Below are 17,071 nucleotides of genomic sequence, written 5' to 3' on the forward strand. Positions count from 1 at the left end.
TGAAATGTATCAATATATTTAGAATACTTAGTAGTTATGTTAAAAGATAGGAAAAATGTATGAATTGTACAAATATGTACCACGAAAAGTTCATTCCGAATTTCCTCTTACTATTTAAATAGTAGCATGATGTTATATATTTGGACAAGTAAATAACCTATAATGACAAACTTATCATTAAGAAAATATCATGATAAACACTTACGCTGTGCAGGGACAGACTCCGCTATGATAAATCTCGCTATATATGAGACATAAAATGTAAGAATCGTGCTCGGAAGCACATGCTGCATCTAACGCAAAACGTTTGTACAACGTTTCTATATTATAAAAGAAAAACACAAATCCGGACAAAATTGAAAATTATTCCGGAGACGGAACACTCCCCGTCTGATATCTTAATGATATCACATCAAACTTAAACTATTTTCATTTAACCTAAGAATTATTTTGACACATAGTTATCATAATTTGAGTTTCAATTACACATACTGTGTATGATAAAAACTAAATTGTCATACAGATTTCAAAAGTACACAAATGCCTGAATTTCGCAAGAACAAGAACAACTAAAGTCCATCACTGCTCGAGAAGAACAACAATCTCGGTCACTGGTCGGATGTATGAAGAAACTCTTCCATTCCGGCTAACCTTGACCTCTACTTTACGCACTAGATCATCTTCTCCAGGGAACACTTTGGTGACAATACCTAAGGGCCAATCGTTACGATGCACGTCTTTATCTTTAAGTAAGATGACATCATTGACCTGGACATTCCTTTCTATTCGGTGCCATTTCCAGCGGTTCTGTAAAGTGTGTAGATATTCCTTTTTCCACTTATCCCAGAATATGGTCGCAAGATGTTATGCTCTTTTCCACTGGACACGCAACAAGTCTTTGGAATCTGTCTCACAGGAAATCCGTTCATGCATGGAATCCGTTTTTTGCGTAAGTAACATGTTTGGTGTAAGAATGAATGGTGAATCTGGATCCGATGAAACACCTGACAGAGGACGAGAATTTATAATTGCACTCGTTTCTGCTAGGAAAGTGACCAAAACTTCGTGAGTCAGTCCAACTTCGCCATGATCTAGTGGCATACTGTCGAGAATTCGACGTGTCACACCGATGAGTCTTTCCCACACACCACCCATGTGGGAAGCATGGGGTGAATTAAATTTCCATACAGTCCCTTCATTGTAAAGGTATTGTTTCACTGGGGTATCTTCGACACAGATTGCATCTATGCGTAAGGGATCTATGGCACCCACAAAGTTTGTACCCCTATCTGACCTAAACAACTTCACTTTTCCTCTTATAGCGGTGAACCGTCTTAGCGCATTTATAAATGAAGATGATGACATCTCTTTGAGCACTTCTTTATGCACTGCTCGGGTCACCAGACAGGTGAACAAAGCTGCCCATCTTTTGCTGTTTGCAGAGGATCCTCTTGTTTTACGTGTAATGACGTCCCACGGCCCGAAAATGTCTACGCCCACAGAGGTGAAAGGAGGTTGACCTGGAATCAAATGATCTTCTGGTAGGTCAGACATCTTCTGCGATTCACACTGTCGTCGCATCCTCCGGCAAATCACACACTTATGCAAGATCGAGACAACGAGACGTCTACATCCTGTTATCCAATACCCACTGGATCTCACCTTGCCCTCTGTGAAGTAACGACCTTGGTGACAAACTGACTGATGACACTTGACAATCAGCAGGGTAGCAATATAATGTTTCCCAGGTATACTGTAGATTCCTTATTTTACGCGAGTACTTAATTCCGCGATTCAACGGTTTTCCATCAAATCGCGAGAACATAAAATCGCGAATGCCGAAATTTTATCATAGTTTCATGTAGTTTACATTTGTCTGAAAATTAAAAGCGAGATTTTAAAATTCGCGTGACAGGCTTCTCGCGATTTTACGCGGATATTAATTCCTCGCGTTTAATTAGGAATTTACAGTAAGTATAGGTCGTGCACAGACAACGTCAGCTGGAGCATTCTTCAATCGTCCACGAACACGTAGGATGCCATCATCATCTAGGACAGGGTTTAGTGAAAGTATTGAGCTGTTTCTTGGTAAGTTTTGTGATGAGCGTAAGCATGAAATTTCTTCAGCATACATTTCTTGTTGAACGGCTCTGATAATGCATGTTTCAGCAGCATTGTAAGAGTCAACAGATTGGGTTTGTCTTCCTTTCTGTGCTTAGTGAAACGTTTCAAAAGAGCAACACTCTCAACAAGAAGTTCCCAATTTTGGAATCTTTCAAATCTGTGAGTCCCAACTGTAGGCATACACTCAGTTTTCAAACAGGTGCTACGAATTTCCTTGTCATCCTGAGGATCCACAAGCGCAAATGTCTCATCATCTGTGTGTGTGTGAGGGATCTTGGCAAGGAAACTGGAGGGGCCATTCAACCATGCACAATTTTGTAGATCTTGAGGTGATAACCCCCTGGTGCCTTCATCAGCAGGGTTAAGACTTGTAGGTACATAAGACCACTGTTCAGGTTGACTAAGATTTCTTATTTTCTCCACTCTGTTGGAGACATAGACAAAGAAACGCCTTGTGTCGTTGTGGATATAACCTAAAACAACACGACTGTCCGTGAAATATTTCACTTCCTGAAACTCAGTGTCAATATGGTCTTTAACTGTTTGAGCTATTTCAACCGCTAAAACGGCTGCACATAATTCAAGTCGTGGAATTGTGTGACCCGATGTAGGTGCCAGTTTCGACTTTCCTAATACAAATCCTACTTGTTGGGATCCATCCTCATAGGTTGTCCTCATGTAGGATACGGCTGCAATTGCCTTTTCTGAGGCATCACAAAAGGTCAGTAGTTCCTTCGTTAGGGACTTGCTAAGATTCGGTGTAATAACACGTAGTATGTGGATGTTATCCAAGACTTGTAATGATGACTTCCAGTGGTTCCACTGTGACTTTAAAGGCTCTGTCAATTGGTCATCCCAATTTGAAGTGTCCGAGACGATTTGTCTGAGGATATGTCTCCCTATTATGATAACAGGTGCCAGGAAACCAAGTGGATCATATAGGCTGTTGACTGTTGATAGGACACCTCTTCTGGACAAAGGTTTGTCGTCTGTCGAGATACTGAAGTGGAAGTTGTCGTCTGCGAGAATCCAGTTGATGCCAAGACTTCGCTGTATTGGAGGGTCGTCTTCTAGGTCAAGTTGGTAGACACCTTTGGCAAGATCTTCAGGATCAAATGCTTCCATCACAATAGGACTATTTGAAGCAAATTTATGAAGTCTGAAATTGCCATTTTGTTTCATGGCATCTTGAGTTTTCTGTAGCAAGCTCGTGGCTTCTTCAGCAGTGGGGCAGGAGGTAAGGCCATCATCTACGTAGAAATTTCGGCAAATAAATTCGGACACCTCTGCTCCGTGTGTGCTCTTGGATATCTCAGCTATTTTCCTCAGGCCATATGTTGCGACAGCTGGAGATGGTTTATTGCCAAATACATGTACGTGCATACAGTATTCCTTGAGATCCTTGTCGACATCATTGTCTTCATGCCAGAGAAATCTTAGATATCTCAAGTGTTCTTCTGTGACTTTGAAACAATGGAACATGTGCTGTATGTCTCCAACAATGGCAACCATTTCCTTGCGGAACCAAAGTAGTATGCCTAAAAGACTGTTCGTCAAATCAGGTCCCTGAAGTAGGACATCGTTCAGGGATATGCCATTGTATGTGGCGGAGGAGTCAAACACCCCTCGTATTTGGTCAGGCTTCTTGGGGTGGTAGACCCCAAAGAGCGGCAAATACCAGCACTCTTGGTTCTCTTCAAGTGGTTCTGCAGGACCAGCATGTTCTTTGTTGAATATTTTCTCCATGAATGCTGTGAAGTGCTGTCGTTTGGTGTCATTCTTGCAAAGACTGTTTGCGAGAATGGTCGCTCGCTTTACCGCCTGCGGTTTGTTGTTTGGTAGTTTCTGTCTGTGTTTTTTGAAGGGAAGAGGGGCTTTCCAGCTCCCGTCGCAGTCCCTTCGGAACTCTTCATCCATAAGTCTGATGAAATGTCTATCCTCCTCAGAAAATCCAATCTTCTCATCGTGGATAGATCTAATGAATACGTCTTGATCAACAGCATTCTGAACAATTGTCGGTTCGATCAAGGTAGATCTGCTGCTGGTTTCCTTGACTTCAAAACTGTTGTTGCAAGGTAGGAATAAAGATGGACGTCCATTTCCAAGTATGTTTATCTTGTTGACGTTCACAACTTCTGGTTTGTGTGTCTTGTTATGGCACGCTTCTCCAACAATTACCCAACCCAAATGGAGTCTTTGTGCGTATGCGTGTTCCTTGGACCAAGACGCTGGTCCAAGACATGATGAGCCTCTAAAAGATCTCTCCCGATAAGAAGCAGTGTATCGCTACTGTCATCTAGATCAGGTATGAATCTGGCAATGTCTAAGAGATGTGGGTAGGATCTAGCAACGTCTGGAGTCGGAATCTCAGAACGAACATCTGGTATGCTGTTGCACTCTATGAGATGCTGATGAGTGCTGCCATCTAAGGACTGTACAATAAGACCTGTAGCACGTCTCCCCTTTGTAGGCAATGAGCCTGCACATGATGTGAGTACATAGTTCACAAGTCCGCCTCTGAACTGTAGAGTGTCAAGTAGTTCTGACTTTACTAGGGAACGGTTGCTTTGGTCGTCGATTATGGCGTACAGTTTCACTGCATTTTCTGGCGACTCTTCACAATACACTTTCACTAAGACTGTCTTGGAACATGACTTGCTTGTACAGTGTACATCTCTGCAAATCTGGGTGCACTTCGAGTCTACGGTGATTCCGGTCTCTCTCCTCTGCTCCCCGCCATGAACTTCTGCCATCTTGTGGGTCCTTGTAAGCTGAGATGAGACATGTAAGGCTGAAGGATGTGTATTGCTATTGCACACAGCACACTTGACCTCCTTTCTACAAGTCTTTCTAGCATGTTTTGTTGATTCACAACATTTGAAGCATATATCGTTTTCTTGACGAATCTTCTTCTCTCTTCTATCGGTTTGGCTCTAAAGGCTCTGCAGTCATTCAAAGAGTGTTCTGTATGATAAAGAGGGCACTCCTTGTCTGGTTCTTCTTGAACTTTCTGCAGAGAAATAGTTTTCTTAGTCATCACTTGAAAGTTCTTTGTCCTTGCGAAAGGAGACTTCTCGGTTGATGGCTGGAGTCCATCGTACTGGAAGCTTGAGTCATTCCGCACTCTGCTAATCTCTCTCATAAACTCTACGAACACTGAAAAGGGCGGGAATGTCACATTTTGTCTCTTCTTATAGTTTACGGCATGGTTTGTCCACTTCTCTTGGATAGAGTAAGGCAGTTTATTTAGGACAGGTAGGATTCTTGCGGAGAAATCAAAGTATGATAATAGTGCTGCATACTTTTCATCTTCTTTCACAGCTTCCACTTCTGACAAAATGTCACATAATTCATATAGTCTTTTATTGTCCTTGTTCGTTAACTTTGGTAAGTTGGACAGTTTTTGTTTCAGTGCGAATTCCACCATTTCGGGTGAACCATACCTTTAATCTAGGCGCTGCCAAACTCTTTGTAATCCTCGAGTCGGGTTATTCACATTGGAAATCTTGATGCTGTTCGCATGCTTTGAAGACTCGGGGTCCAGATACTTGATCATCAAATCTATTTCTTCTTCTGTGGAGACTTGGAGTTCCTTCATGACGCTCTTGAATGTTGCTTTCCATGCGGAGTAAGACTCTGGATGGTCACTGAAGTTCTTCAGTCTGGACATCAACAAGTCTTTCTTCAATAAGAAACGTGTAAATTCAGACAGTTGGTTTTGTGCGGGATGTGGCGCTGAAGCAACAATGTGGTTGTCAACATGTTCATTGGCTGGCTCTGTGTCACATACAGGAATGTCCTGATCGTGATGATCCTGTGATGCTGTCGGTTCAGGCGTGAAGTTCAATCTGCGAGCCTCTACATAATCTGCTGTTCGTTCTTGACTATCTATTGTGTCTCGGGGTAATCTATAGACCACAGAGCCTTGTTCTTCTGCTTCAAGTTCAAGTGCATTCAGTGCGGCATCTTCTTCGGCGGCTGCCTTTCTCTGATCTAAGAGCTTCAGTTCTGCCTCACATTCTTGTTTGAATCTCTCGATATGTGCTTTTTCCTTGGCTGCTGATAGTTTCTGCTGCTCCTCTAATTGAGCCTTCCTTTTCAAAACAAGGTTTTCTTCTTCTGCGTATTTCAATCTGATCCTTGCTACCTGTGCCTTCGCACGCTGAACTGCCATAACAGTTTCCACATGTGATCCACCAGACCAGGGTCTTGATGTAGCTCGGGAAAAAACTGACGCTGTTTCTAGTTTGTCTGCCTTTAACTCACTGATCTCATGGAAGGCCTCTTCTATTGATCCTGTCTTCTCATCAAATATAATCATCACATTTTTCAAACACTCATCACTATCGGTAGTCTTCGTTCTGCTGAGAAACTTCACGAAGTCTTCTTTGATTAAAGTGAACTTGGCGTGACCTTGCTCAAGGTCGTCTTCTACCTTGCATAATGTAGAATATTTAGCATTGTTGTCAATCGTGTTGATCAACAGTTTGATGTGTTTCCATGAATCGTTTAGTCTGGACTGGTACTTGTTCGCAGTTGACTCATACAAACTCTGTCCCTTTTCCGTCAGGGGTCTCTCGGAGCGAAGATCCTTATCGTCAGTAGCCATCTACTGAATCTGTACTGTGAGCTTTTCTTACTATGCAGTCTTTAATCCGGAGATTTATACTGCTAGTAACAACCCCGAAGGCATCAAAGTAAACGTGATTTACTTTATTGGATTATGCCCAAATGGTAAGAAAACTGAAAATAACAATTCAATCTCAAATAACAATACCTAAAAAAAAACCATGCAGAATTGTGACAGTTTTTGGTGGCCATACTTTCTAAATTTAAACAGAAATTCCCTACAAAATGAGTAATTTTAACAGGGTATATCCCATAGTATAAAATATAACTTTCTTAACTTAATGACTTATCAAAATGTAAACAGTGCACTCAATATCATGACACATTTTCACAATAAACATTTGCCACACAAAAACATATGTAGGGAAATACAGAAGTAATAAAGTTTACAGATGTATCAAAGATCCAAATATATGTATATAAAATGTATCAATATATTTAGAATACTTAGTAGTTATGTTAAAAGATAGGAAAAATGTATGAATTGTACAAATATGTACCACGAAAAGTTCATTCCGAATTTCCTCTTACTATTTAAATAGTAGCATGATGTTATATATTTGGACAAGTAAATAACCTATAATGACAAACTTATCATTAAGAAAATATCATGATAAACACTTACGCTGTGCAGGGACAGACTCCGCTATGATAAATCTCGCTTTATATGAGACATAAAATGTAAGAATCGTGCTCGGAAGCACATGCTGCATCTAACGCAAAACGTTTGTACAACATTTCTATATTATAAAAGAAAAACATAAATCCGGACAAAATTGAAAATTATTCCGGAGACGGAACAACTATGAAGTTCAATTTGAACGTGTTCATCGATTTGGCAAATACAATGAATTCAGTGAGCATCCTCGAAATATAGTTTACTTACTTCAAAGACCGTGAATTTATTTGCACTAGCGCCCCGAAAAAATAACGCCGAACACGTTTTTATGTTAACGAAGAATTTCCACCAGAAATCGAACAAAGAAAAAAGAAATTATACCCTGTTATGTGGCAGGCGAAGAAAGAAAACAAACGGACAATACTTGTGAGGGATGTTCTTTACATCAATGGAGAGATGTACACCCCACCCCTAGTCCACCCAAAAACCGCGCGGAGCTTTGGGACATAATCCAACCGGATTCCCCACCGATGAAAGACAGACAAACTCTTTGAAGAGGCAACAGCAGGGTTCAACGCCCGATTGCGGATAGGAGTATGTGGAGGCTCTGACCGATTCTGATCTGGGATTGTTATCATAAAACGTTTGCGGTTTTAAAAATAAACCTAATTACGATGAATCTGCAAATTTGGTTAATAAGCACGATATCGTGGGACTGACAAAGACGAAAACTGACGACACTGACAAAAAGCAGATACCCGGATTTGTCACATTTATGAAAAACAGGAAGAAACTTACGAAAACCCGCTAGTGCTAGTTGTTAAAGATGATATTGTTAAATGTGTAAAAATCATAAACACATATTGTAAATATGTTCTTTTGTTTAAGTTAAGCAAAGTATTGAATACTAAAGATGAATTGCTATGTAGTATTATTTATATTCCACTGGAGGGCAGACATTGTTCCTCCCTAGATTGTTTTTCTGATATTGACAAGAGCTGTGTCTGTTACAAAGGATAAAGAAAATGTTTGTTTGTTGATTTTGATGCTAGAATTCGGTACCTGATTTTTATACCCCGATAATTATTTAATGCATGCTAATAGCTGTTAAGATATTTTTCTATCTGATTTTGCTACTCGGTCTCTGATATTTTAAAAATGTAATGTAGAATTAGAAAGAACTGCACAGGATTATACTGTCAACAATTACGGTTACAAGTTGATTGAACTTTGTAAAAACAATGATATGTATATAGTAAATGGTCGTACGTATAATGATAAGAAAATTTGTAGATTAACATGCAAAAACATTAGTACTGTTGATTATATGTCCTAGCTAGTAGTACACATTCATTTGAATTTTTCCGAGAGTTTGCTGTCCTTGATTTCTGTAATTCGTACTCTGATGTTCACAACTCCATATCGTTTTTGGGAGCTGATTTTAATCAACTCTCCTATGCAGTTACTCTGGCAAACCGAAAGTGAAACAGTGTTTGGACCTAAGCACAAATCATCACCGCTGACAAGACTTAGTTCTCGGAAATAATCGATTAATTCGCGGTAATGAATTCTGAAGCATTGTTTTTTATTGATAACTTGAAAATAGTCAGATTTTAAATGATAGGAAACAATTTAGACATTTTTTGTAGTGTTATGTATTCCTACGCTAGAGTTTACTATAGTATCGTTCAACCAGACGATCGGTGGTTTCCGTAAAATCTTCGACAAGCAGAGAATTTCTCTTGCTTCTCGGAGATTAACGGAGACAGCCGAGCGTCTGGTTGAACGAAGCTTGAGTTCAATATTGCTTGGATCCATACAATTTTTCAAAAAATATTTCGATTACTGATACGTACGTTGATGGAATTAATAGTATCTTTAAATATTACACGACATGATTCATATCGGGTTTTCTCGAAATTCTTTTCGGAAGAGTCCGAGTATTCATATTATAAAAAATGTGCATAAATCAAATACATATAGGAAACCACTTGCCATGCAAAATAATATTATCGTTGTTTCTAAAATAAATAATAATCGATAAAATCAACTCCCGTCAGTACTTCAGTACTTTGATTATTTTCTTATTGTAAAATCTTGTCAATAAACGAGTGAATAGGTGAAAACCAACCAACTGTAAAATTATGGTCAGCAGACAAATCATTTTCATTTCATTTTATTTATTCTCATATTGTATAAAACAACATAGAGAAAATATACAATACAGACAATATTATGCAAAAAGCAATAGTGTATAATGTACATATCAACCTGGAGACTTGACTCTCTTATTTATAATATTGATAAACTTACATGATTTATTAATAACAGCTAATTTGTTACATGAAAATAATTCAAAAATTTGAAACCATTTGGTCGTCTAAAATACATTGATGGTAAATAAGCTTTTCTATATTGTTTCAATTCTGGACATATCATAATATAGTGATATTCGAAATTTCTGTTTGGGTAATAAGTGTTACTACTATAACTAGGTGTGTTCCCCGAACGGCTACTCTCCAATTAGGCAATTAGACAATTATGGGGTCCTCTAAGGGGCACAGGTATACCTATATTTACCTGGATAGTACAAGAGTTGATTATTTTTTATTACCTTCGTCATATAATGGATTAATTTTATTTCATTGTAACAAATTAAAAGGAATTAACACGATTTCTTTACTAAATGATCCTTTCTTTGTTAGATGAATTATATGTATTTAATTTACTTATTGATTTATTAATCAAAAATTATATTTTATATACATGTGCAAAAAGGTAGATGCTTACTCTCCAATTTTCTAGCAAGCTATCTTGCAACAGATTTTTATAAGATAGATTGGATAAAAAATTTAAAAACTTGAGGGAAAAATATTTCCAAATCTAGTATATCATTTTTGTTTTTGTTCATAACAAAATTTAATCTATTCTTTATTGTCATTAAATTCCCTTTAAAAGATTTTTCTTTTGACATTAATTTATAAGATCTATTTATGTTTTTAATACTTGTATATATTAACTTCTTTCTGGATTTTGTTTGACAATATTAAATTGAAAACCAATATTTAAGGGAGATATGGGTGATTCCAGACACAGTTATTAGTTAGTTCAATTTACATGTACAAATATTTTAAACAAAAATTTACTAGCTAGACAGTATTTTTTCTGTGATGATGTAAAATTGCGTATGAATTTTTTCTTAAGACAATGTTACATATTATTTTTCTCAAAATTTCATTTTATTAACCAACAAAACAAAAAGCTTTTACATAGAAGGGTATTGAAAGGACATTTCCGAACACTAAGCTGGTAATTTCGGACAGTTTTAGATATGAATAATATAGAAAACAGAAAAAAATCTGTTAGCAGATCCAAATAAGCCGTGCTTATCAGGTAAAGTTGGTTTTCAGTGCTCAAATTAATTAAATGTTACACATGAATATATAGTTCTGGTGAGAGACACATCACGAGAATGCATGGACACACACACAGAGAGAGAGAGAGAGAGAGAGAGAGAGAGAGAGAGAGAGAGAGAGAGAGAGAGAGAAGTTATAACATTAACATAAAATGGTTCGGGATGGGGTAATGGGATTGATTAGAGGCGATAATTCTGATATGTTATTCAAAGTAACAGAAATTGTAAAATATACATGAATACTTAAAAAGATATATTAATTGGTATACTTCAACTTGGGACTTAAAATTGAGTCCTTCCTATATAAAAAGGTACTAAATTATAGCATACTAGTATACACGATACATGTTGTTAAGAAGTAAAAGAATTAACAAAAATGACTGGAAAGTGTACCATTGATGCCCCTATAAAAATACGAATTACTAGATTTTATTTCTTAAACATTTAGGCTAATTTAACTGATATGGGGAATCCAGGTGGACAAAGGTAAATTCTACCTCTGCCCCTTCAGAGGATCCTATAATTGCCTAAAATAATAAGCTGTTTGTTTTGGCGAGTAGCCGTTCGGGGAAAAAACCCACAAACAACATGCGAAGGAGAAATTATCGCGCCTTGCAGCAGAAGCAGAAAAGACCGGCTTTAAAATAAGCATAAAAAGACAGAGGAGATGAGAATAAACAATACATAATGAACAAATCATGTAACTAAAATGGAGAGAACATCAGAGAAACTGATATATTTACCTATCTTTAGATGACTGCCAGCAAAGTCGGGGGCGCCGACGATGTTAAAAGCCGTACCAACATGGCAAGACATGAATTCAACACCTTCTGTCAAATTTGTCACTCAAAAGCACTCTTCATCAACACCAAAACAAGGAATATTTTATAAAAATGTAAAATCAATCCTGCTGTATGGCTTAGAGACCAGGGGCCCGTTTCACTAAAAGGCGAACGCCCGGCGTAACTTGTCGTAAGTCCGGACTTAAGTCAAATATTTGCACTAAGGTCCGTTTCACTAAAAGGCGTAACTCTGCACCCGCCTTAAGTTAAGACAAAAATCTACCCCTAGCCAAGGGTAGTCGTAACTTATGGTGTAAACAGGAATTGACTGCTAATTATGTTGCTGAGAATATCGGTGCTGACCGTAATGTTAAATTGTACAATTTGTCATGTAAATTTTATTAATTTCATATGAAATTAAGAAAATAGAGTTTTGATAGGTGGTACCAATTCTCGAATAAAAACTTTCTTACCATGTTTTATGCACATTCTTTATATTGGTACCTGCCGTTTACATGTTAAAATGATATATTTAGACAATAAATATATAGTTTTCATTCGATTATTTTCATTCAACAATTTGATTTACGTATCATATTTGTTTGTAAATTGGGCAATGAATAATGCAGAAAATATACATACATGATGCATTTGTAGTACAAAGGTATATTTGTATAAGAAATGTCTAGCATTTCAGCAGCACCCCCCCCCCCCCCCAACTCTACGCAAAATATTTGTGAGCGGGATACTATAAAATTTCAAACTCACTAAGTGAATTATTGACTTTTATATTTTATTTTGTTTTTATTCCATTTTTGGTGAGTAAAATGTGTTAGCTTAGGTAGATAAACAAAGATTAATCACAAAAGTATTTTCAGTATGGTTAAAATGTAAATACCAAAATATGATGAAAGCTCCAACTATGTTTTAGAGTCGTCAAAAGTCCCTCATTTTTTTTAAATATTAGATAATTTATTTATCATACAACTGATGCAAAACACTGACACCAGATTAAATAGATTTTATTTCGTAGGTTACATACACCTACTCTTTATTAACTTCAAATTTATATGAAGCCTCGTTCAATATACTAAATACACATGTAAGTGTACTTGGGTAGTTTATGTTGACATACGTCTGACACATACATCTTTACCTTGGGTCTGATAACTTTGGTGAAACATTTACAAATAAACGTGCAGGCACTTATGGTTTGTATGTACCCTTTCACTCATATAATTCGAAAAATAACTAACTTCGGAAACCAATTGTATAAACAAAAAAGTTAGACTTGGAATTCATCAATTATTTCCTATGTCATTTTTGCTCCATATTTTACATTGACACAAATCTTAATATGAAAGTAATAAATATATTTATCCAAGCCTCTTCGTTTTTGTTGTTTTTTTTGCATGAAATATTAAAATTTCGTTATTTTTAAGTATCTGTTGTATGGTTGTTCGATGCTTGCTAAATATAGTCTAATCCATGTTTAAAAAGCGTATTACTACATTAATTCGCTATATTTTCTTTTTTTAAATAAAATCACTGATTTTCTTTCAATAATATAGCAAGAGGAAACCAGAAAATTTAATAAAAAAAATGTTCACTCAGGCCATAATTGACGCCTGATCAAAAGAGAAATTACAAGGGTGTTCGAAGCATTGTTAAATCACCGTAGATATCGATAACAAAATAGTTCTTTTGAGTTGATAATTTTGAATGAACATATCCTATATGCTTCATCAAATATACCTTTCAAATAAAACATTTTAGCAAGTTTTGCTTTGTGATTTTGTCACTTAACAGGATTAATATGCCTGAATACTTTACGGTTCTCCCTCTCTCTCTCGCGCGCGCGCTCGCGCGCAAACACAATTGACAAGTTTCTATCTTTTTATCTATCTAAAGAATATCTATCTATCTATCTATCTATCTATCTATCTATCTATCTATCTATCTATCTATATATATATCAATCTTCCTTTCTACTGTTTATCATCTGTCTGCGCATGTGCATAAGCTCGTTGTCAAGGACGTAAGTCTGGCCTTAACTTTGTCCGATACTAGTGTTTACGGCCAGGCGTAAGCCTCTTAGTGAAACGCAGTTTACGCCGGACTAAATTTTTGCGTACGCCCTAAGGTCTAACTTAAGTTTCGTCGTATCTGACGCCTTTTAGTGAAACGGGCCCCTGGAGCCCGTTTCACTAAAAGGCGTTATCAGATCCAAGGTACAGATGTGTGTGTCAGACGTATGGTGGACTCAACATAAACTACCCAAGTACACTTACATGTGTATTTAGTATATTGAACGAGGCTTCATATAAATTTGAAGTTGTATGTAACCTCCGAAATAAAATCTATTTAATCTGGTGTCAGTGTTTTGCATCGGTTGTATGATAAATAAATTATCTAAAATTTAAAAAAAAATGAGGGACTTTTGACGACTCTAAAACATAGTTGGAGCTTTCATCATATTTTGGTATTTACATTTTAACAATACTGAAAAAACTTTTGTGATTAACCTTAGTTAGACTACTTAAGCTAACACCTTTTACTCAAAAAATGAAATAAAAAAAGAGGAAAATATAAAAGTCAATTCACTTAGTGAGTTTTAAATTTCAAAATATCCCGCTCACACATATTTTGCGTGGAAGTTGGGGGAGGGGGGATGAAATGCTTGAAATGCTAGACGTTTCTTATACAAATATACCTTTGTACTACATGTGCATCATGTATGTATATTTTCTGCATTATTCATTGCCAAATTTACTTAAAAATATGAAACGTAAATCAAATTATTGAATAAAAATAATCAAATGAAAACTATATATCGATTGTCTAAATATGTCATTTTAACGGCAAGTGCAAATATAAAGAATGTGCATAAAACATGGTAAGAAAGTTTCTATTCGAGAATTGCTACCATCTATCAAAACTCTCTATTTTCTTAATTTCATATAAAATAAACAAAATTTACATGACAAATTGTACAATTTAATTACGGCCAGCACCGATATTCTCATCAACAGAATTAGCAGTCAATTCCTGTTTACGCCATAAGTTACGACTACCCTTGGCTAGGCGTAGATTTTTGTCTTAACTTAAAGCGGGCGCAAAGTAACGCCTTTTAGTGTCACGGGCCTTAGTCCAAATATTTGACTTAACGAGGCCGGGTCTAATTAGTTCTGCCCTAGATTTTTTAATGAAATTTTTTACCTGAATTTCTACTGATATAATTATTATTTTAAGATTAAAAAATAAGACATTTACCACACCGTTTGTTTAGGGGGTCATCTCAAAGTTTGGTAATCTTTAACATAGGACCCTATGGGATTTCGCTTGAAATGTATCAATTTTGCACATTTTTTTTAACTTCTGCCCTAGGGATTTCTTTTTCTGTTCTACATATTAAAGTTATTGCTAAAAGGCATCAAATGGTCAAACAATGGTCAAATGGTCCTGGTTTGTTCCAGGGGTCTTATCAAAGTTGATTTTTGTATGCCCAATTTCCCAGATTTGTCAGATAATGGCTATTTTTTATTTGACAAAGGCGGAAAAGGTGATCTTTATAGTATTATTAAAGCCTTCAGACATATTTAAGTAATAAAAAAATATATAACATCACATATTAAGGGTCATTAATATAAAATACATGGTTACTGTCTTGAAATATATGAATTAAGCTATATTTAGGCGGGTTAAGAAAACGTGACAGAGGGTTTGGCCTGCTGAACCCTCTTCACTTTTTCGACCCGAGCCCAAATATAGCTTATACTTCGAGACAGTTATGTTTATTCCACAATATAACATTAATTTTACGCATTAAACGAGCCATTTTCAACAAATTTCGCTGAATATCTGCAGATAAAACTATCACGCCATGGCGTCAAACAAGCAAAAAGATGACGTCACAATACAAATGAAACGCTGCGCGAAAGCGTGCGTACTCGTTCTGTACTCGGCCTCGTTAAGTCCGGACTTACAACAGGCGTAAGGTTACGCCGGGCGTTCGCCTTTTAGTGAAACGTGCCCCTGCAAGGTAACAAAATCAAAGTACTGAGAGTACTGAGAGACGGGGGGTCGTGAAAGTTTGAATTTGTAATTGTCCACCTTTTTCTCGAATATGCTTAAAAATTTATGAGTTTGAATTAGGTGTTTAAATCTATGTTAAAATTTGACTTTTTGCAATTGTCTAAAATTTTGGTCTAAAATCTTTACAAAATCCTGGCCTGGATTGTCCTTCATAATTTTAGAAAATTGACACAGTGGTATTTTATGTAAAATTAACTCCTTAAGGGAAATTTTAAAAACATCAACTAAGCAGAAATTCAAAACAACTATTACTAGGTCGACAATTTGAATTATTAGATTTATTTAATTTTGTGATCCAAGGGAAAATTTATTCGTCGGTATCCTTTATACAAGGTTTATTAAAATTCCGAAAACTCTCTAGCTGCTGAATTACCGAACAAATTTAACATTTATATACCGATAACAAACACAGAAACCTGACGTTAGAAATATTTCTTTTGACTTAAAGATTATTTCAAATACTATAACAATAATAAGGTTCGTCACGGTCGCCATTTCGATTTTTTAGACCGGCTCATCTGACACGACTTTCTGGCAGCGATTCATGTAATATTAATATTCCCCGTTCGCCACTTCCTACTTTTTTGTGTAAACTTGTGCATCATCTACACGAATTACGATACAACCGTTCCTTTTATTGAAAATTATACTCTGAATTCAGTCTACTGCTTTTTAAATCGATATAATTAGAAAACAGAGACCGGAAGTGAATGAATCACGTCTAACTTTGGGGGAGACCTTTCCTGATTGGCTGTTATATTATTAAAACTAAAGCAACAGAATGATAAAGACATTAATTGTTAAATGTTCAGAGATAAGTCAGAGAAAAAAATAAGTAGACTGTCCTTAAATCATTCACTTAGTGCTAATGAATGAGAGAAGGTGTCATGTCTAGGAAAAATATTCACACGGCTATAATATGTTTTACTGACGATTGATAAAGCAATGTTTATTGTATGATAATTTAAAATTGTTAATTGTAGCTATTATATCAGAATTATTTCAATCTAATTGAAATTAGATGTAAGATCCGCTTTTAAAGTCGTTTTCAAGTCAAAGTCGTTCGAATGAAAAATCTATAACCACAAAATCAAATCTCTATGTGAATGGAAAATTAACAAACGGAGGTCAGCTCAAACATTGCCTTTAAATAAAAGTGAAAACGTTCTTCAAAAAATGTGAGCTTAAGTGTTTAAGTTAATTAAATTTCCTTAATATCTACAGTTTCTTAATATGAATAATACATGTATTTACATTTCTGTTTTATTATCTGATTTGTAACTGTTAAATTCTCTCTTAAAACAAACTCTACACTAGTGGACCACTGGACATGCTATGTCATCAGGAAGCAGATTTTACCGTCCCAGTAGATCAGATATTACAATAACCATGGAAATGGCCAGTCCT

At 36.3% G+C, this 17,071-nt stretch overlaps 2 protein-coding genes across 2 annotated transcripts; both read right to left on the reverse strand.

The window, feature by feature from the left end:
* Nucleotides 1-864: 864 nt before the first annotated feature.
* On the reverse strand, nt 865-1,581 carry LOC136276410 (uncharacterized). The gene has a single exon (XM_066088309.1). It carries the CDS (start codon nt 1,579-1,581, stop codon nt 865-867), a length of 717 nt encoding a protein of 238 aa, XP_065944381.1.
* A 480-nt stretch (nt 1,582-2,061) lies between these two features.
* On the reverse strand, nt 2,062-4,877 carry LOC136276411 (uncharacterized). The gene is made up of 2 exons (XM_066088311.1): nt 4,303-4,877; nt 2,062-4,099 (listed from the first exon to the last, which is right to left on the reverse strand). The coding sequence occupies exons 1-2, from the start codon at nt 4,875-4,877 to the stop codon at nt 2,062-2,064; spliced, it is 2,613 nt and encodes an 870-aa protein (XP_065944383.1).
* Between the last annotated feature and the right edge of the window lie 12,194 nt (nt 4,878-17,071).

This window comes from Magallana gigas, chromosome 6, assembly GCF_963853765.1.
Source record: "Magallana gigas chromosome 6, xbMagGiga1.1, whole genome shotgun sequence".
Classification (NCBI taxonomy): domain Eukaryota; kingdom Metazoa; phylum Mollusca; class Bivalvia; order Ostreida; family Ostreidae; genus Magallana; species Magallana gigas.

Coding starts and splice junctions, on each gene's coding strand:
- LOC136276411 (XM_066088311.1), bottom strand. CDS start 4,877: ATGGCAGAAGTTCATGGCGGGGAGCAGAGGAGAGAGACCGGAATCACC. Junction 4,100..4,302: donor AAAGACTCCATTTGGGTTGG/GTAATTGTTGGA, acceptor CGTATTCATTAG/ATCTATCCACGATGAGAAGA.
- LOC136276410 (XM_066088309.1), bottom strand. CDS start 1,581: ATGCGACGACAGTGTGAATCGCAGAAGATGTCTGACCTACCAGAAGAT.